General features: G+C 39.2%; 1 protein-coding gene across 1 annotated transcript in view; it reads left to right on the top strand.

Annotated features, from left to right (window-relative positions):
- The window catches only part of KLF8 (Kruppel like factor 8), a 136,270-nt gene that overhangs the window by 48,977 nt on the left and 64,410 nt on the right, over window positions 1-22,883 (top strand). The window contains 5 exon segments of the mRNA XM_027607595.1: window positions 9,977-10,101; window positions 10,963-11,069; window positions 17,649-17,760; window positions 18,407-18,522; window positions 18,525-18,545. Of these exon segments, the coding sequence (XP_027463396.1) occupies window positions 9,977-10,101; window positions 10,963-11,069; window positions 17,649-17,760; window positions 18,407-18,522; window positions 18,525-18,545 (481 nt within the window).

Genomic DNA, 22,883 nt, shown 5'->3' with positions numbered 1-22,883 from the left:
TGCTGTTTATCCTCTGAAATCTGCCTGCGACATCACGGCTCCCCGCTTCGTACCTCAAAACCAACCGCCCGTGATATTCTGTTTGTAGACATCTGAATCTATTTTCTTATGTCTCAGGCTGATTTTGTCAGTGCTCAGAGTGGTGTGGTAGATATCCAGCTCAATTCTGGGGACCAGTTGGACTAGGGTCCCCTACTCCTCTGCCATCTTTTCTCTCCCCTGTTCCTCCTTGTTTTGAATGCCTGTTTCCTTCCCTAGATTAGGAAAATCCTCAGCTATAATTTATTCAAAGAAACCTTCTGCCCCGCCCCCCTCTCTCTTTGTCTTCTGGGGCACCTATTATCTGGATATTATTTCAAGGTATGGAAACTCTGAGTTCTCTAAGTCATCCTTTGTGATCCAGGATTTGTCTTTCTCTCTTCTTTTCAGCTTCCTTATTTTCCGTCATTTTGTCTTCTATACCACTGACTCTCTCTTCTACATCATTTATCCTTGTTGTTAGAGCCTCAATTTGTGATTGAATTTCAGTAATAGCGTTTTTAATTTTGGCTTGTTTAAATTTTAGTTCTTTTAGTTCTGCAGTAAAAGATTTTCTAGTGTCTTCTATGCTTTTTTCAATCCCAGCTAGTATCTTTATAATTGTTGTTTTAAATTCTAGTTCAGACATCTTACTTATATCTGTATTGATTCTATCCATGGCAGTGAGTACTACCTCCTTTTTTTTTCTTTTGTGGTGAATTTCTGTGTCTTGTCATTATGTCCAGAAAGGATTAAAAGAAAGAAAAAAAAAACAGCAATACCAACAGCAACAGCCAAAGAAGAAAATTAAGAAAACAAACCAGAAGAAAACAAAAACAAAACAAATATGAAAAAAAATCAAACCAAAAAGAAAACAGAACAAAACAATAAACTAGATCCTGAGTGTAATTTGGTCTCCTTTTTAAAAGAAATTAGATCCCAAAATAGGAAAGAAAGAAAGACTCATATATATACATGAAAATAAAGTAAAATACAAAAAATACAACAAACAGAAACCAAAAATAATATGTACAACATATATATAAAATAAAAATTAAGAAAGAATAGAAAAAGATTTGAAAAAATAAGAAAAGAGCTGAAAAAAAACTGAAAGATTAAGGAATTAAAAAAAAACCACAATGAATGTTATGTACTGTTTTCCACAAGAGCTGAATTTTTGCATTTCTCTATGATTGGTAAACTTGTTGCTATCCAGTTGTTCTTGCTGGTCTTCTGGGGCAGGAGCCAGTTTCACTGATTCTCAGGTGCCCTTACCCTGGTGGAAATGCGCCTCCATTGCCAGGGTGTCGGACTTAGTCTATGCGGCTCCAGATTCCACTCTGTGATGCTGTTTTGCTCCTTGAAGGCTTTCAGCACTGATTGGAGGTGTGAAAATAGTGGTGCCCTACTCTTTCACCCCAGACCTGAAAATTCCCAACTCCCACTCTTCAGTGAACCCTTGCAGAAAAGCAGTCAATTACTTCGATCTCCCTGTACTCTGTGTTCACCAGCCAGTGACTGAACATTTTTATCTCAGGTTTATCTCAGGCATGCAACTGAGTTTCAAGTCTTCAAATTTTATGGACTCCTGGGGTGTGGACCTGCACTATTCTTCCCAGGGGAGGGAGAGGTCTCACCATGCTTCTGCCTTTTGCTGAGCCCCTGCCAGGAGAGTGGTGGTGCAACCATGTAGTGGTTCACAGTTTATGGCAACATCAAGCAGAAAGCTGGTGCCTAGAGTTGTTGTTTTCAGCTGGCTTTCCCACTCTGATGGCTGGGAACTCTTCTGTACTCAGACACCTCCATTCTTTTTGTGACCCCAGGGATCCTGAGACCATGCTAACCCAGCTCAGATTCTGCCCCACTTCACCACCTGAGCACCTTTAAGCCAGGGATGTGCCCCATTGTACTAGACTTCTAAAGGTTCCGATTTTGTGCTCCACTGCTTATAATACTTTACAGTAGCCTCCTTAAGTCGGCTCCTGCCCCACTGCCATTTCCTCTGATATATCATCCTGGGTTAAATTTTCTGCACCTCTTAACTTCCAAAATGTGGTCACTTTTCTATTTGTGGAATTGTAGCCTTTCTTTTCTCAGATCTCCAATTGATTTAGCAGGTGTTCAGAATGATTTGCTAACTATCTAGCTGAATTCCAGGGACCAGATGTACTTAGGGTCCCCTACTCCTCTGCCATCTTTACTCCTCTCTCTCCATGTATTTTTTTTAAATTTTTTCTTTACTTTCCTGGTTAACCCATCCATTCCTTAGTCAGATGTTCTTTCACCTCCATGTATTTGTGGTCTTTTCAAATTTTTTCTTGTGGTTGTCTTCAAGTTTCATAGGGTTGTGGTCTGACAATATGAATAGTATGATCAGAATCATTTTTTAGCTGTTGGGCCCTGATTTATGACCCAGTATGTGATCTATTCTGGAGAATGTTCCAACAATACATTAAAAGGATCATCCACCACAACCACGTGGGATTTATCCTTGGGATGAAAGGTGGTTCAACATTCGCAAATCAATCAATATGATAGAACACATTAATAAGAGGAGGGAGAAGAACCCTATGATCCTCTCAATTGATGCAGAAAAAGCATTTGAGAAAATACAACATCCTTTCCTGTTTAAAACTCTTCAGAGTATAGGGATAGAGGGAACATTCCTCAAGTTCATAAAATCCATGTATGAAAACCCACAGTGAATATCATCCTCAATGGGGAAAAGCTGAGAGTCTTTCCCTTAAGATCAGGAACACGTCAAGGATGCCCACTCTCGCCACTATTGTTCAGCATAGTACTAGAAGTCCTAGGAGTAGCAATCAAACAACAAAAAGAAATAAAAGGTATTCAAATTGGCAAAAAGGAGTCAAACACTCTCTTTTCACAGACGATATCACACTTTTTGTGGAAAACCCAAAAGACTCCACTCCCAAATTACTAGAACTGATACAGCAATTTAGTAATGTGGCAGGATACAAAACCAATGCAAAGAAATCAGTTGCTTTCTTATACACTAACAACGCAACTGTAGAAAGAGAAATTAGAGAAAGGATTCCATTTACAATAGCACCAAAAACCATAAGATACCTCGGATTAAACCTAACCAAAGAGGTAAAGGATCTATACTCTAGGAACTACAGAACACTCATGAAAGAAATTGAAGAAGACACAAAAAGATGGAAAAATATTCCATGTTCATGGATCGGAAGAATAAACATTGTTAAAATGTCTATGCTACCCAGAGCAATCTAGACCTTCAATGCCATCCCGATCAAAATTCCAGTGGCATTTTTCAAAGTGCTGGAACAAACAATCCTAAAATGTGTATGGAATCAGAAAAGACCCTGAATCACCAAGGAAATATAGTCTATTTAAAAAAAATAAAAGAATGTGTATTATGCTGCTTTAGGATGAAATGTTCTGAATATATCTGTTACATTCATCTGGTCCGGTATGTCATTCAAAACAGGTGTTTCATGTTGATATCCTGTTTAGATGATCTTTCCATTGCTATAAGTGAGGTGTTAAAGTCCCCTACTCTTATGAATTTCTTTATGTTTGTTATTATTCATTTATATATTTGGGTGCTCCAAGCTGAGTGCATGAATATTTGCAATTGTTAGATCACCTGTTGGGTATACCCCTTTATTATGATATAGTGCCCTTCTTCATCTCTATTTACAGTCTTTGGTTTAAAATCTAATTTGTCTGGGGACACCTGGGTGGCTCAGTCAGTTAAGCGTTTGCCTTTGGCTCAGGTTATAATCCCAGGGTTCTGGGATTGAGTCCCACATCAGGCTCCTTGCTCAGCAGGGAGCCTGCATCTCCTTCTGCCTGCTCTTCCTCCTACTTGTGCTCTCTCACTCTCACAAATAAATAAATAAATAAAATCTTTTTTAAAAAATAAAATCTAATTTGTCTGATATAAGTATGGCTCTCCAGCTTTTTTTTATTTTAAAAAATGTCTTTAAAAAATTTATTTATTTGAGAGAGAGAGAGAGAGAGAGAGACAGTATTCACGCATGCACAAGTGGAGAGGGAGGGTGGAGATTTCCCAAAGCAGACTCTCCACCTAGCCCAGAGCTTGACTTGGGGCTTGATTTAACAAACCATAAGATCATGACCTGAGCCGAAACCACAACTCAACCGACTGAGTCACCCAAGCGCCTACTCCAGCCTTCTTTTGACATCCTTTAATCTCTCACTGACATCCATGCTCTCACTTTCAATCTGCATGCGTCTTTCAGTCTAAAATGAGTCTCTTTTAGTCAGTATATAGATAGGTCCTGGTTTGTTTGTTTGTTTATCCATTCTGATACCCGTTGTCTTTTGATTGAAGCATTTAGTCCATTTATATTCAGAGTGATTATTGATAGATATGTATTTATCACCATTGTATTCCACATAAAGTCATTGTTTCTGGAAATTTTTTCCTGGTCTTTCCTAGTCTTTGTTGTTCTTGGTCTTTATTTCCCACTCAAAAATTCTCCTTTAATATTTCTTGCATGGAGGACATTAGGAGAAGGAAGGGATAAATGAAGGGTGGCAATCAGAGGGGGAGATGAACCATGAGAGACTATGGACTCCGAGAAACAAACTGAGGGTTTTAGAGTGGAGGGGAGTGGGGTGATGGGTATTAAGGAGGGATGTATTGCATGGAGCACTGGGTATTATATGCAAACAATGAATCATGGAACACTACATCAAAAACTAATAATGTATTATATGGTGACTAACATAACATAATAAAATAAGATAAAATAAAATAAAAACTAATGATGTACTGTATGGTGACTAACATAATTTTTTTAAAAAGAATATATAAAACAAAAAAAATTATTTTTTTTAAGATTTTATTTATTTATTTGACATAGAGAGGGAATGAGAACAAGTAGGCAGAGAGGCAGGCAGAGGGAGAGGGAGAAGCAGGCTCCTCGCTGAGCAGGGAGCCTGATGCGGGACTTGATCCCAGGACCCTGGGATCATGACCTGAGCCAAAGGCAGCTGCTTAACCAGCTGAGCCACCCAGGGGCCCCCCCACAAAAAAATTCTTGAAGGGCTGGTTTAGTGTTCACGAATTCCTTTAGGTTTTGTTTGGGAAACTCTTTACCTCTCCTATTCTAAATGACATCCTTGCTGGATAAAATATTGTTGGCTGCCTATTTTTCCCATTCAGCAGGTTGACTATATCATGCTACTGTCTTCTGGCTGGTCAAGTTTCTGTGCACAGATCTACTGTGAACCTGATTTTTCTTCCCCTTGTAGTTTAGGGTTTTCTTTTCACTTGCAATTTTCAGGATTTTTTCCCTATCTCTGTATTTTTCAAATTTTACTACCATATGTCTTGCTGTTCTCCTGTTTTCTTTGATTTTGATGGGAGTTCTCTGTGCCTGCTGGACTTGGATGTCTCTTTTCTTCCCAGATTAGGGAAGTTTTCAGCTACAATTTGTTCAAATACACCTGCCCCCTTTTCCCTTTCCTTCTTCTGATATTCCTCTGATGGGAATGTTATTATGCTTAATGAAGGCACTGAGTTCCATACGTCTACTTTTGTGATCCTGTATTTTTCTCTCCCTTTTCTTTTTGGCTTCATTAGTTTCCATAATTTTATCTTCTATATCACGTATTCCTTTCTCTACTTCTTCCATCCTTGTGATCATTACATACAGTTGGTTTTGCATCTTGGTTATAGCACTTTTTATTTTGGCCTGACTAGTTTTTAGGTCTTTTATGTCTGAGGGAATTCCCTGGTGTTTCTATGTTCTTCTCAAACCCAGCTAGTATCTTTGTGATTGTTGTTTTAAATTCTGGTTCAGGCATATTACTTATACCTGTTTTTATTAGATACCTGGCCAGACCTATTCTTGTTTTCTTTTGGGGTGAATTCTTCTGTCTTAGCATCTTGCCTAGGACTCTGTCTTCTATGTGTTATGAAAGCCTGTTATTTTTCCTGCAACTGAGAGTAATGGCTATATTTTAAAAAGTTCCTATACTGTCAGGGGCCTGGCACTTCAGGAGGTGTTTCTGGTATATGCTGAGTGTACTCTGCTGTTTTGTTTTGGCTACTGTTTCCCTCAGGTCAGTCCTCTGTAGAGTTTCTCCATACCTGCAGTGGGGAGTGTTTGGACCTTGTCCATTATGTGGTGAGTTTTAACTAGGTGTGCTCTGGTCTGCTTGTTGAAAGAATTTAGATCTTATTTCCCCTAGAGGTGAAGCTTTGTAGCACCCTAGGGTCAGTAGACTTGGTGCATGTGGGGAGTTTGGTCTTCTGCAGGAGGGGCCCGCTGCTGCTCTGGATTTCAGACATACTTGCCCTAGTTCAGCAGCACCTGCAGAGAGCTTAAGGGGCAGAGCTTGGTCTTAGTGGTCAAGTCTCCATTGTAGGTGCTGTAATGCTTACTGAAGTCCATCAGTGCTGATGGGCAGGAGGAAAATCACATCAGCCGACTCTCTCATCCAGAGATGGGAGTTCATGTGTATCTATTCAGGAAGTCCTCACTGAAGAGCAAACAATCTGCACTTGTGTGTCCCAGGGACCCCTCAGATCCCTGCCTTCACCCTGTCTGTGTCCGATCCGTCTGCCCACCTGGCCATGCAGTGCTCTTGTGTTTTATTTCAGGCACACCAGCTAGGTTTCAAAACTCCAAACTTTAGGACCCTGGCATAGCAGAAACCCATCCTAATCCTCTGGGGGATGGTCTCACCACACTATGGCTGGTGCTGGTTTGTCTGAGACGGGCAATTGCAGGAACCGCAGAGGCTTGGAGTTTATGGTAAAGTGCAGCAAAAAACTGGGTCCAGGTTAGCTGCCCTCATCAGGTGTCTCTGCTCCTATGTTAATGAATGGGGCAGCTCAGTGGCATCTACATGCTCTTTTGTCCCTGGAGAAGCAGAACCACCTCTACCAAATGCACTCCAAGAAGGGGAACTGTCTCTCCCAGTGCGACCCAGGGGATCCTCAGACCATGCTGTCTGCTCCCAACCTATGTCTTCCTTCTCCACAGAAACACCTCTACACCCACCATGCTCCACCCAGTGATAGTGCAGACTTCGAAAACTTTAGTTTGAGCTCCACTGCTTGTAAATCTTGCGGTAATCAGCCCCTCTTCTTTTCCTCATCAATGGTTTTGGGGAAGTGTTTTTCTTGTGCAGTGTCCTGTGCTCTGTTCACTCTCCCTCTCTCTCTGTCTCCTCTTTCTGTGATCAGGGCTCCATCCCCTCCACCACACTAGTGATTCTTTTCTTCCTCAAATCATGTCTCTGCATCTCCTACCTTCCATGACATAGCTTCTTTTCTCCCTCGAGTTGTGCAGTTTGTTCTCTCAGTCCTGAGATCGGTTTCTTGGGTGTTCAAAATGATTTGATATTTATCTAGCTGTATTCAAGAATCAGGCAAGCATAGGGTCCTACTACTACTCTGCCATCTTAACTCCACCCCTGGTATCTTTCTTATTCAACTCTTTAAATGTTTTGCGGAATTCACCCTTAAGCCCTCTGTTTCTGGGCTTTTTTTGGTTGGGAGTTTTTTGAATACTAATTTAATTTCTTTGCTGGTTATTGGTCAGTTCATATTTTCTATTTCTTCCTCTTTCAGTCTTGGTAGTTTTTATGTTTCCATGAATTTATCCATTTCTTCCAGGTTGTCCAATTTGTTGGCACATAGTTTTTCATAATATTCTCTCATGATGGTTTGTATTTCTGTGGTGATTTGTTATTTCTCCTCTATGATTTGTGATTTTATTTATTTGAGTTTTCTTTTTTTTCTTCATATGTCTGGCTAGAGATTCAATTGTGTTGATTTTTTTTTTTCAAATAACCACCTCCAAGTTTCATCTATCTGTTCTATTTGTTTTCTGCTCTAATCTTCATTATTTCCTTCTTTCTCCTGGTTTCAGGTTTTGTTTACTTTCCTGTTTCTAGCTTCTTAATGTGTAAGATCAGGTGTTGGCTTGAGATTTTTCTTGCTTTTTGAGGTAGGCCTGTATTGCTATAAACTTCCCTCTTAGAAGTGATTTGCTGCATCCCAAAAGCGTTGGTCCATTCTGTTTTAATTTTCTTATTCTTTTTAGTTTTTTCTTTGATTTCCTGGTTGACCCATTCATTGTTTAGTGGCATATTACTTGATCTCCATATATTTGTGTTCTTTCCAGGTTTTTTCTTGTAATTGACTTCTATCTAGTTTCATAACATTGTGGTCAGAAAAGTTGAATGATATGTCTTTGATCTTCTTGGATTTGTTGAGGTTTGTTTTGTGGCTTATTATGTGTTCTATTCTGGATGTTCCTTCTGCATTTGAAAAGGATGTGTATTCTACTATTTTAGAATATATATTCTGAATATATCTGTTAAGTCCTTCTGTTCCAGTGTGTCATTCAAAGCCATTGTTTTCTTGTTGATTTTCTGTTTAGATGATCTGTCCATTGTTGTAAATGGGGTGTTAAAGTCCCCTACCATTATTGTATTATTATCAGTTAGCTTCTTTATGTTTGTTATTAATTTTTTTGTATATGAGTGCATAAATATTTACAATTGTTTTTATGTTATTGTTGGATTGTCCTCTTTATTATTGTGTAGTGTCCTTTTTTGTCTCTTGTTACAGTGTTTGTTTTAACATCTATCTTCTCCAATATAAATATTGTTACTACAGCTTTCTTTTGACATCCATATGCATGATAGATATTTCTCAGTACCCTCACTTTCAATCTGCAGGTATCTTTAGGTCTAAAATGAGTATCCTGTAGGCAGCATATAGATGGGTCTTTTTTTTTATCCATTCTATGACCTTATGTTTTTTTATTGGAGCATTTAGTCCATTTACATTCAATGCAATCATTGATAGATTTGTGATTTATTGCCATTTTATTTGTTATGTGGTTATTTCTGAAGATTTTCTCTGATCCTTTTTTTTTTATTTCTCTTTCATGCTTTTCTAGATTTCTGTAGTGGTGTATTTGGATTTCTTTCTCTCTCTTCTTTGCATATTTATTACTGTTTTTTGCTGTATGGGTACCATTAAGCTTGTATATAACCATTTCTGCATATAGCAGTCTATATGAAGTTGATGGTTGTTTAAGTTTGAACCCATTTTTTACTCTTCTCCTCCCCATATTCGAGGCAAATTTTGTCCCATTTTGCATCCTTTCTTTGGTGAGTTCTTTGACTTATTTTTTTACAGAAATACTAATTTTTACTGCTTTTGTGTTGCATACCTTCAGACAGTCACTTCTAGTGCCCTGCTGTGTAGTGAACTTTGTTTCCCAGGGCCTGGCACATCTGGGAGTGTCTCCAATATGTTCTGCATATGCACTGCTGTTTTACCCTAGCTGCCTTATCCTTCAGACCAATAGTTCCAGAGGCTGTCTTTCCCTGTTGTGGGAAGTATTTGGCCCCTGGAATGAATGTGGCATATTTTAACTAGGTGTACTCCAGTCTGCTTGTGAAATGAGAGCTGTCATCACCACAACTGGAACCAAGGCTCTGCAAATCTCCCGAGGTGGGGGACACAGTATGAGCAAGGGTTTGTGCCTGTCTTCTAGGGAAGGGGGACTTACAGTGCTGGGACTGAGGCAGGCAAGACTTGGAGGGGACATTTTCTGGAGCATGAGGCCTTAGTGTAAACAAGTTAGTCAGTGAGCATTGGTGCTGGGCTTGTTCTTGCAGGTGGCCCTGTACTTATGGTGAGGAGCAGGTGTAGGAAATGGCTCCAGCCAGTTCCTTTGTTCCCAGAGGGTCTCTTCATGAATATTGCCTCTGTGGAATGCACTCCAAAAATGAGCAGATAACCTCCTTACTCTGTGCCTCAGGTGCTCTTGAGAATACTGTTTCCATACTCTATTTCCATAAGTTATTTCCCTGCCTTCTCTCCAAGAGCAATACAATGCCATCCAGACCATTGACCTTTAAAATTCCAGGCTTTAAGTTCTACTGTTGGTCAGAAGTCACAAAATTTGTGTAGCGACAAGGAAAGGACTTTAGGGCAGCCACCCAGACTGAAACCTGGAGCGGCCAGGCTGCAAGTGTGAACTGGGGGAAGCTGGTGGTTTTAGAAGGACAAAGGGCAGAGACGGGCCCCAACTGGAGGTGAGGACTGTGAGTGCTGCTGAGGGACGCACAACCCAGGACGCTGCAGTTTGTAACAGCACAGACAGAAACAGAGACAGTGTGGCCTGGAGAGCTCACTGAAGAACAGACTGTGATCTCTCAGCTCTGAGGCAGAAGGTTGGAAACGATCTCTCCTGCTCTGACTCTCAGAAGAGATGCATAAAGCAGCCAGGGAAAGCCACCAGAGAACAAAAGCTGAAAAAAAAAACGGTTTTTACTGAGCCCATCCCCCCCACAGGGTGCAGGACAAATCGGACGAAACAAGATTGCTTGTGTAACAGCATGGCAGCCCCCCGCCCCCCAGAAGACGGGCTGGGAGAACAAGAGGCTGACAACCCTAACTTCCTGATAAAACAGGTACATCTTGCTTGGGTTGTGGTCAGTAATTTGGACTCTGTACATTCCCTCAACCACCCCTCAACAGAATGAGTAGGAGGAGGAACCCCCAAAATAAGAAAGACTCAGAGACTATGACTTCAGCCACAGATTTACAAATGGATTCAGATATAACCAAGATGTCGGAAATAGAATTCAGGGTAGCAATTGTGAAGATGATAGCTAGAATGGAGAAATCAATTAATGGCAACATAGAGTCTCTAAGGGCAGAAATGAAAGCTGAACTGGCAGAACTTAAAAATGCGTTTTGTGGAAGGAAAGATGGCAGAGGAGTAGGGGACCCTATTTCAACTCGTCTTTGGAATTGAGCTGGATATCTACCAGACAACCCTGAGCACCCACAAAACCAGACTGAGATGTAAGACGATCTGGATCTCTACAAACAGAATAACGCAGATGGTTGGTTTCAAGGTATGAAGTGGGGAGCCGTGATTCTGTGGGCAGATATTGGAGGATAAACAGCAGCAGTAGGGTACCTGGCCGTGGGGATCCTACACTGACAGTGAGCAACAGCTTAGCGCGCTGGAGACGGGGCACAGACGTGCAGACGGGTAGCGGCGGAGAAAGGATTTTAGAGGAGCCCCTGGGGCGGAAACCCAGAGCAGCAGGGTCCCGTGTGCGATCTGGGGGCGGCTGGCAGATTGAGAAGCACAAAGGACAGAGACGTGCCTCGACCTGGAGGCAGGACTGAGAGCACTGCGGAGGGGCGCACAACCCAGGACATTGCAGTTTATAGCAGCACAGACAGAAATGGAGATGGTATGGCCTGGAGAGCTCACTGAAGAACAGACTGCGATCTCTCTGCTCTGAGGCAGAGGTTTAGAAACGGTCTCTTCTGCTCTGACTTGTGGAAGAGACATGGAAAGCCACCAGGGAAAGCGCCCAGAGAACAAAAGCCCCCAAAACTGATTCCCACTGAGCCCATCCCCTGCCACAGGGGGGCAGGGCAACTCCACCCAAACAGGGCATAACAGCATGGCAGGCCCCTACTACAGAAGACAGGATGGGAAAACAAGAGGTCAGCAACCTTAAGGTCCCAAGAAAACAGGTGCAATTGCTTGGGTTCTGGTCCATAATTTGGACTCTATACATTCCTTCAAACACCCATCAACACAATGACTAGAGGGAGGAGCCCCCAAAATGGAAAAGATTCAGAGATTATGACTTGTGCTTCAGATTTACAAATGAGTGCAGATATAACCAAGATGTCGGAGATGGAATTCAGGCTAGCAATTGAGAAGACAATGGCTAGAATGGAAAAATCAATTAATGGCAACAAAGAGCCTCTAAGGGCAGAAATGAAAGCTGAATTGGCAGAACTTAAAAATGCTATCAATGAGATCCAATCCAATCTAGATAATCTAACAGCTAGGGTAACTGAGGCAGAAGAATGAATAAGCAACCTGGAAGACAATATAATAGATAAAAAGGGAAAAGAAGAGGCCAGGGAAAAACAACTCAAAATCCATGAAAATAGAATCAGAGAAATAAGTGACACCATGAAGTGTTCCAATGTCAGAATAATTGGAATCCCAGAGGGAGTGGAGAGAAAGAGAGGACTAGAAGATGTATTTGAGCAAATCATAACTGAGAACTTCCCTAATCTGGGGAATGACAGAAACATTCGCATCCTAGAGGCAGAGAGGACCCTTCCCAAGATCAAGGAAAACAGACCAACACCCCAGCATGTAATAGTAAAACTTGCAAATCTTAGAACCAAGGAAATCATCTTAAGGGCAGTTAGGAGAAAGAGATCCCTTACATACAGGGGGAGGAACATCAGAATAACATCAGACCTATCCACAGATACTTGGGAAGCCAGAAAGGCCTGGCAAGACATATTCAGGGTACTAAATGAGAAGAACATGCGGCCAAGAATACTTTATCCGGCAAGGCTTCCATTTAGAATGGATGGAAAAATGCAGAACTTCCACAACTGACAGAAACTGAAAGAATATGTGACTACTAAGCTGACCCTACAAGAAATATTAAGTGGGGTTCTATAAAAGGAGAAAGACCCCAAGAGTGATATACAAAAGAAATTTACAGGGACAATCTATGAAAACAATGTGTTCACAGGCAACAGGATGACAATTAGTTCATATCTTTCAAGCATCATTCTCAACGTGAATGGCCTAAATGCTCCCATAAAACGGCACAGGGTTGCAGATTGGAAAAAAAGACAGGACCCCTCCATATGCTGCCTACAAGAGGCTCATTTTGAACCTAAAGATACATCCAGACTGAAAGTGAAGGGATGGAGATCCATCTTCCATGCCAGCGGGCTTCAAAAGAAAGCTGGGGTAGCAATTCTTATATCAGACAAATTTTAAACTAATGTCTGTAATTAGAGACACAGAAGGACAGTATATCATTCTTAATCATTCTTAAAGGGTATATCCAACAAAAAGATCTAACAATTGTAAATATCTATGCCCCCAACATGGGAGCAGCCATCTACATAAGCCAAATATTCACCAAAATAAAGTCATTTGATAACAATACGTTAATTGTAGGAGAACTCAATACTCCACTCTCAGCAATACACAGATCATCTAAGCAGAAATTCAACAAGGAAATAAGAGCTTTGAATGATACATTGGACCAGATGGACCTCATAGATATTTACAGAACATTCTACCCTAAAAGAACAGAATACTCATTCTTCTCGAGCGCACATGGAAATTTCTCCAGAATAGACCACATACTGGGTCACAAATCAGATCTCAACTTAAACCAAAGGACTGAGATTATTCCCTGCATATTCTCAGACCACAATGCTTTAAAACTGGAACTCAATCACAAGAAAAAAAATTGGCAGAAATTCAAACACTTGGAAGCTAAAGACCACTCTGCTCAAGAATGTTTGGGTCCACCAGGAAATCAAAGAACTTGAAGAATTCATGGAAACGAATGAGAACGAAAACACATCAGTCCAAAACCTATGGGATACTGCAAAGGCGGTCCTAAGGGGGAAATACATAGCCATCCAAGCCTCACTCAAAAAAATAGAAAAATCCCAACTCACCATCTAACTCTACACCTTAAAGAACTAGAGAAAAATCAACAATGCTTAAGCCACATATTAGAAGAGAAATAATTAAAATTAAAGCAGAGATCAATGAATTAGAAACCAGAAACACAGTATATCAGATCAACGAAACTAAAAGTTGGTTCATTGAAAGAATTAATATGATCGATAAACCACTGGCCAGACTTATCCAAAAGAAAAGAGAAAGGACCCAAATTAATAAAATGATGAATGAAAGGGGAGAGATCACGACTAACACCAAGGAAATAAACATAATTATTATCAACAATTATATGCCAATAAATTAAGCAACCTGGAAGAAATGGATGCCTTCCAGAAACCTGTAAACTGCCAAGGCTGAAACAGGAAGAAATTGACAATCTGAATAGGCCAATAACCAGTAACAAGATTGAAGCAGTGATCGCAAAAAACAAGAGTCCAGGGCCTGATGGATTCCCTGGGGATTTTTACCAAACATTCAAGGAAGAAATAATACCTATTCTCCTGAACCTGTCTCAAAAAATAGAAACGAAAGGAAAGGTTCCAGACTCATTTTATGAGGCCAGCATTACATAAACCAGGCAAAGACCCCATCAAAAAGGAGATTTTCATACCAATACCCCTGATGAATATGGATTCCAAAATTCTCAACAAAATCCTAGCTAACAGAATCCAACAGTACTTTAAAAGGATTATCCACCACAACCAAATGGGACTTATGCCCAGGATGCAAGGGTGGTTCAACATTCGCAAATCAAAGTGATGGAGCCCATTAACAAAAGACAAGAACCATATGATCCATTAAATTGATGCAGAAAAAGCATTTGACAAAACACAGCATATGTTCCTGATTAAAACTTTTCAGAGTACAGAGATAGAGGGAACTGTCCTCAAGTTCATAAAATTCATCTATGAAAAACCCACAGCGAATATCATCCTCAATGGGGGAAAGCTGAGAGCCTTTCCATTAATATCAGGAACACACCACACTCATCACTATTGTTCAACATAGTACTAGAAGTCCTAGCAACAGCAATCAGACAACAAAAAGAAATAAAAGGTATTCAAAGTGGCAAAGAAGTCAAACTCTCTCTTTTCACAGATGACATGATACTTTATGTGGAAAATCCAAAAGACTCCATCCCCAAATTACTAGAACTAATACAGCAATTCAGTAATGTGGCAGGATACAAAACCAATGCACAGAAATCAGTTGCTTTCTTATACACTAACAATGCAACTGTAGAAAGGGAAATTAGAGAATTGATTCCATTTAAAATAGCACCAAAAACCGTAAGATACCTCAGAATAAACCTAACCAAAGAGGTAAAGGATCTATACTCTAGGAGCTACAGAACACTCATGAAAGAAATCGAAGAAAACACAAAAAGATGGAAAAACATTCCATGCTCATGGATCGGAAGAATAAACATTGTTAAAATGTCTATGCTACCCAGAGCAATCTAGACCTTCAGTGCCATCCCGATCAAAATACCAATTGCATTTTTCAAAGTACTGGAACAAACAATCCTAAAATTTGTATGGAATCAGAAAAGACCCTCAATTGCCAAAGAAATGTTGAGAAAGAAAAACAAGGTTGGGGACATCACGTTGCCTGATTTCAAACTATATTACAAAGCCGTGATCACCAACACAGCATGGTACTGGCACAAAAACAGACATATAGACCAATGGAACAGAATAGAGAGCCAGATATGAACCCTCAAATCTATGGTCAAATAATCTTCAACAAAGCAGGAAAAAAATATGCAATGGAAAAAAGACAGTCTCTTCAAGAAATGGTGCTGGGGAAATTGGACATCTATATACAGAAGAATGAAACTCGACCATTTTCTGACACCATACAGAAAGATTAACTCAAAATGGTTGAAAGACCTCAATGTGAGACAGGAATCCATCAAAATCCTAGAGGAAATCATAGGCAGTAAGTTCTTTGACATCAGCCACAGCAACTTCTTTCAAGATACATCTCCAAAGGCTAGTGAAGCAAAAGCAAAAATGAACTTTTGGGACTTCATCAAGATAAAAAGCTTTGCACAGCAAAGGAAACAGTCAACAAAAGAAAGAGGCAACCCACAGAATGGGAGAAGATATTTGCAAATGACACTACAAAGTGCTGATTTCTAAGATCTATAAAGAACTTCTCAAACTCAACACCCAAGAAATAAATAATCAAGTCAAAAAATGGGCAGAAGACATGAACAGACACTTCTCCAAAGAAGACATACAAATGGCTAACAGACACATGAAAAAAATGTTCAACATCACTAGCCATCAGGGAAATTCAAATCAAAACCACATTGAGATATCACCTTACACCAGTTAGAATGGCAAATTTGACAAGGCAAGAATCAACAAATTTTGGAAAGGTTGTGGAGAAAGGGGAACCCTCTTACACTGTTGGTGGGAATGGAAGTTGGTATAGCCACTTTGGAAAATCCACTAAATGTGTTAGGATTTGTATAGAAGAAACCAGAATCCTAGATGCAGTGTGGAGGTTCCTCAAAAATTAAAAATATAGCTGCCCTACAACCTCAGCAATTGTACTCCTGGGTATTTACCCCAAAGACACAGATATAGTGAAAAGAAGGGCCATGTGCAATCCAATGTTCATAGCAGCAATGTCCGCAATAGCCAAACTGTAGAAAGAGCTGAGATGCCCTTCAACAGATGAATGGATAAGGAAGATGTGGTCCATATATATAATGGAATATTACTCAGCCATCAGAAAGGATGAATACCCAACTTTTACATCAACATGGATGGAACTACTTGAAACAAGTCAAGCAGAGAAAGTCAATTATCATATGGTTTCACTTATATGTGGAACATAAGGAATAGTATGGAGGACATTAGGAGAAGGAAGGGAAAAAGGAAGGGGGCGAAATCAGAGGGAGAGATGAACCATGAGAGACTATGGACTCCGAGAAACAAACAGGGTTTTAGAGGGCAGGGGGTGGGGGGATGGGTTAGCCCAGTGATGGGTATTAACGAGGGCACATACTGCATGGAGCACTGGGTGTTATACGAAAACAATGGATCATGAATCACCACATCAAAAACCAGTGATGTATTGTTTGTTGACTGACAAAACATATTAAATTAAAATTTAAAAAAATAAAATAAAATAAAAAATGGCAAAAAAATTTACAAAAATAAAATTAGTCTGAAAAAAATACTGGGAGGGAAAGATGAAACAAGACGAAACCAGAGAGGGAGACAAACCCTAAGAGACTCTTAATCTCCGGAAGCAAACTGAGTGTTGCTGGAGCGGTAGGGGGTAGTAGGAATGGGGTGACTGGGTGATAGACATTGGGGAGGATATGTGCTGTGGTGAGCACTGTGAATTGTGTAAGACTGATGAATCACAGACCTGTACCTCTGAAACAAATAATACATTATATGTTAAAAAAAAAAAAGAAGATTGTAGGAAGGGAAAAATGACAGGGGGCTGGGATATCAGAGGGGGAGATGAACCATGAGAGACTATGTACTCTGAGAAACAAACTGAGGATTTTAGAGGGGAGCGGGTGGGGAATGCGTTAGTCTGGTGATGGGTTTTAAGAAGCGCATGTACTGCATGGAGCACTGGGTGTTATACGAAAACAATGAATCATGGAACACTACATCAAAAACTAATGATGTAATGTATGGTGATTAACATAACAATAAAATAATTTAAACAAAAAAAGATAGAGATCTTACAGGCATTTTCTAAGGTTTATGCCTTAGTATCTCATGATTTATGTTATTTTAAATGGTACTATTTTTATTTTAAATTTCAATTTCCAGTTCTTTATTTGTATTTATTGAAATAAAATTGATTTTCCATATTGAAAAAAAAAACTAATGATGTATTGTATGGTGAGTAACATAATAAAATAAAAAATATAAAAATATAAAAAAAGAAAATTTAAATGTTTTTCTCTTCCTTCCATACAAATGCACTTCTTTTTTCTTGGCTTTTTCTTTCTCTATCTTGCTGCTACTTCTCATTGTGAACCATACTGGGAATCCTGAAAATGATACAGAGGCACACATATTTGTAACCCACACTGTTCTTTTTCTTTGATTTTAGTGAGAGTTTACACCACCTCCAAGTCTTCACTGGATATCCCAAGTGACAGTGAGGAGAGTGCAACTGAGAGTGGATCTTTGGCTTTACAGGGTATTAAGGGACTACAGCAAGAGTGAGTACTTTTGTCTTTATTTCAGGTCTGTCTGTGTATATATGTGTGTGTCTGTTGTAGAAGTGGAACAAATTCTCAGACACAATAGTAAGCATTTAAGGATAACAAAATATAGGTAAATTGCTTTCCCGGCAAAGGTGTGAGTTTATAATCACACATGTGCATAGACATGCATGTTATGGCAGAGTTATGTCCTAATTGTCTAGACCACCAATTTTGCCCTTGAAAATCTATAAATTTCCCATAAAGTACAGTTGCATACTCTTTCTCTCTGTAAGTTTACAGCACTCTTGTCTTCCAGTGTTATAACTAATAAAGTACTTGTCTTCCATTTTAACAACTATGTAGTATGAAAAAAATACATTTATGTAAATACAAAAATGAGTCTTGTTAGAGTGAAATGCTCACACTGGGAACAGAAACAACCCAAGGAAACATTACCACCTCCTGGGACCTCCACTTACTGAGAAGAATGTCCTAGTTGAGAGAATTGCTTGACCTATTTAAATTATTTCTTCTCTTGAAGGCCTACTCTTAAATTTGCATAAATTAAATGCATGTATGAGGGGATTCCATTGTATGTAAGTCCATTTATTTAGCTTCCATGGTAAAATCATTCTTTGGTACTATCTCTTTCTTTGCTCAGACCATCAGCAATGACCCAAATGCGGGGAGAAGAGTCACTTGAGTTGAAGAGAAGACAGATTCACCAATGTGATTTTGCAGGATGCAGCAAAGTGTATACCAAGAGCTCCCACCTGAAGCCCACCACAGAATCCATACAGGTCTGCGCACCTCCACCTTATTCCCAACACACACACACACACACACACACACACACACACACACACACACACACACACGAGTCTGTGAGAGATAGAAAGAGAAGAAAGTCTTAAAACAAAGACTGATCCATCTATACTCATGGACAGAGGCTTCATTAATGGATTTTTACCCTTATGTCTTGTTCCTACTCAGTTGTAGCTTTTATAAAACCAACCTAGGAAAACACTAAGTCTGGTGTCTCCTGAATAGGCATTATCCACATTAAACACTCGTGGGTCTTTCTAATAGGGAAGTAATAACACTTATGCTAAGATTAAGCAGCAAAAACATCACTCCCTCCCTTGTTACCAGAGTCCCACAGGTTTTACTGAGTATTGAAAAACACAAAGGCAGTTTAAATTAGGTGAAATTAGAGCAGGGTTTTGGAGCTAAGCACAATCCACTAACCTATAGCATACCTTTGCTCACTAGAAAAAAATGTGCATATTAAAAAAATAATAATAAGTAAAGCAGACCTGATGGAGATTGTGCCAAACTGGAGGGCACTGCCCAATGTAAGAACTGTCATTCAAATCCAACTAAGCATTACCAAATTTCCCAAATTTTAAAGAAAACCAGAAAATCAAGATTTTTATGTGAAATGTCCTAGATTTTGAATGTTGGCATATAATTAAAAATTATTATAGCACCATGGACTCAAAGAAACCTGTCTATGGGCCAGATGTAGATTCTCAATCATTAATTTGTACCCTCTGCTTTGGAAACTCCTTCTCCCCAATAATCTCCAGCTCAGAATTGAGTTTTGGACACCATGGATAAGAAAGGCACCTTTCTTTCTTGTAAACATGCACTGCATTACATTTGCTGTGTTAGGATTTGTATAGAAGAAACCAGAATCCCAGATGCTGTGCCCTGAAGCTCTGAACAGGTGATCAGTTTCCAGGCTGCATTGTCACAACATTCCTGTGACACTCTTCTTATTGATGTTTTCTTTGCTTCTCCTTGATGTAGAGTGCAGGCTGATTCCACTCACCCACACACACACACGTGTGTATGTGTGTATGTGCATGTATGTGTATGTGTGTATATATGTGTACATACATGTATAAATATATATTATTTAAACTAAAAATTTCAAAATGTAAAAGTAGAATAGTTTACTATACTCTCATGTACCCTTCACCCAACTTTAACAATTATATCAGTATATGGCCAATTTTGTATTTTCACATCCCTACTGACTCCCGCATTCTCCACAGTAATATTTTGTAATAAATTCCAGACATCAAATCATCTTAGTCATAAATACTTCAAATATATTTTTATTTTATTTTATTTTGTTTTAAAAATAGGCAAAGGATTACTATCACATAAAAATTCCTGATATCAATTTTCCATAATATCAATATCATATTTCTTTTAAATTATTTTTTTCTTTTTTTTAACTCAAGTTAGTTAACATGTACTGTGTTATTAGTTTCAGGGTAGAGTTTAATGAATAATTAATTGTATATAACACTCAGTGCTCATAACAACAAGTGCTCTACTTCTCCCAATTATCCCATCCCACCATCCACCTCACCTCCAGCAACATTCAGTTTCTTCCCTATAGTCAAGAGTCTCTTATGGTTTGCCTCTCTCTCTGTATTTATCTTATTTTATTTTTCCTTCCCTCCCACTATGTTCATCTGTTTTGTTTCCTAAATTCCAAACATGAGTGAAATCATATGGTATTTGTCTTTCTCTGACTGATTTAGTTTACTTAGCATATTACACTCTAGTTCTATCCACTTTGCCACAAATGGCAAGATTTCATTCTTTTTGATGGCTAAGTAATATTCCTCTCTCTCTCTCTCTCTCTCTCTCTCTCTCTCTCTCTGTGTGTGTGTGTGTGTGTGTGTGTGTGTGTGTGTGTGTGTGAACTCTTATTTATCCATTCATTTGTTGATGAACATCTGGGCTCTTCCCGTAGTTTGGCAAATATGAACATCTCTGCTATGAATACTGGAGTGCATGTGCCCTCTTGAATCACTATTTTGTGACCTTTAGATAAATACCTAGTAGTGCAATTGTGGGTCATAGGGTAGATCTATTTTTAACATTTTGAGAAACCTCTATACTGATTTTCAGACTGGCTTCACCAGTTTGCATTCCCACCAAGAGTGTAAGAGGGTTCCCCTTTCTTCACATCCTTGCTGACATTTGTTGTTTCTTGAGTTGATAATTTTAACAATTCTGAACAGTGTGAAGTGGCATCTCATTGTGGTTTGATTTGTATTTCTCTGATGATGAGTGACATTAAGCAAATTTTCATGTGTCTGTTAGCCATTTATCTGTGTTCCTTGGAGAAAAGTCTGTCCATGTCTCCTGCCCATTTCTTGACTGAATTATTTGATTTTTAGGTGTTGAGTTTCATAAGTTCTCTTTTTTTATATTCAGTTAGCCAAAATATACTACATCATTAGTTTTTGATGTAGTATTCAATGATTCATTAGTTGCATATAACACCCAATGCTCATGACATGTGACCTTCTCAGTACCCATCACCCAGTTACCCTAACCCCCCACCCCTTCCCTTCTGTAACCCTCAGTTTGTTTCCCGGAGTCCAGAGTCTCTCATGGTTTGTCTCCCTCTCTGATTTCTTCCCATTCAGTTTTCCCTCCCCTCTTCTGCGGTCTTCTGCACTAATCCTTATGTTCCATATATGAGTGAAACCATATGATAATTGTCATTCTCTGCTTGACTTATTTCACTTAGCATAACCCCCTCCAGCTCCATCCATGTGGATGAAAATGGTGGGTATTCATCCTTTCTGATGGCTGAGTAATATTCTATTGCATATATGAACCACATCTTCTTTATCCATTCATCTGTTGAGGACATCTCAGCTCTTTCCACTGTTTGGATATTATGGAAATTGCTGCTATGAACATTGGGGTGCAGGTGCCCCTTCTTTTCACTACATCTGTATCTGTAGGATAAATACATAGTAGTGAAATTGCTGAGTCATAAGGTAGCTCTATTTTTCTGTCTTGAGGAACCTCCATACTGTTTTCCAGAGTGGTTGTACCAGTTTGCATTCCCACCAACAGTGTAAGAGGGTTCCCCTTACTCAATACCTGTGCCAACATTTGTGGTTTCCTGGCTTGTTAATTTTTGCCATTCTAACTGGTGTAACGTGGTGTCTCATTGTGGTTTTGATTTGTATTTCCCTGATGGCTAATGATGAGCATTTTTTCATGTGTCTGTTAGCCATTTGTATGTCTTCTTTGGAGAAATATCTGTTCATGTCTTCTGCCCATTTCTTGACTGGATTATTTATTTTTGGGGTGTTGAGTTTGAGAAGTTCTTTATAGATCTTGGATACCAGCCCTTCATCTGTAATGTCATTTGAAAATATCTTCTCCCATTCCGTGTGTTTCCTCATAGTTTTGTTGACTGTTTCCTTTGCTGTGCAGAAGTTTTTATCTTGATGAAGCCCAAAGTTCATTTTTGCTTTTGTTTCCCTTGCCTTCAAGACTTTTTGAAAGAAGTTGCTGTGGCCAGTGTCAAAGAGGTTACTGCATATGTTCTCCTCTAGGATTTTGATGGATTCCTGTCTGACATTGAGGTCTTTCATTCATTTTGAGTTTATCTTTTTGTATGGTGTAAGAGAATGGTCCATTCTCTTCTTCTACTTGTGGCTGTTCAGTTTTCCAAGCTCCATTTATTGAAGAGACTTTCCTTTTTCCATTGGATATTCTTTCCTGCTTTATCCAAAATTAGTGGACCATAGAGTTGAGGGTCCATATCTGGGCTCTCTATTCTGTTCCGTGGATCCATGGGTCTGTTTTTGTTCCAATATCATAGAGTCTTGATGACAATAGCTTTGTAATATAGCTTGAAGTCAGGCATTGTGTTTCGCCCAGCTTTGGTTTTATTTTTCAACATTCTATTGTCTATTTAAGGTCTTTTCTGTTTCCATATAAATTTTAGGAGTGTTTATTCCAGATCTGTGAAAAATGTCAGTGGTATTTTGATAAGGATTGCACTGAAAGTGTAGATTGCTCTGGGCAGCATAGACATTTTAACAATGTTTATTCTTCCAATTCATGATCATGGAATGTTTTTCCATCTCTTTGTGTTTTCCTCCATTTCTTTCATAAATGTTCTGTAGTTTCTAGAGTATAGATCCTTTGTATCTTATGGTTTTTGGTACTATTGTAAATGGAATTGATGCCTTAATTTCTTTCTTAAGTTACATTTTATTGTATAGAAATGCAACAGATTGTGCATTGATTTTGTATCCTGCCATGTTGTTGAATTGCTGTATGAGTTCTAGCAACTTGGGGGTGGA

The sequence above is a fragment of the Zalophus californianus genome, chromosome X (assembly GCF_009762305.2).
Source record: "Zalophus californianus isolate mZalCal1 chromosome X, mZalCal1.pri.v2, whole genome shotgun sequence".
NCBI classification, from domain to species: Eukaryota; Metazoa; Chordata; class Mammalia; order Carnivora; family Otariidae; genus Zalophus; species Zalophus californianus.
Note: the sequence above shows the minus strand (reverse complement) of the source record. Positions and strands in the feature narration are given on the sequence as shown.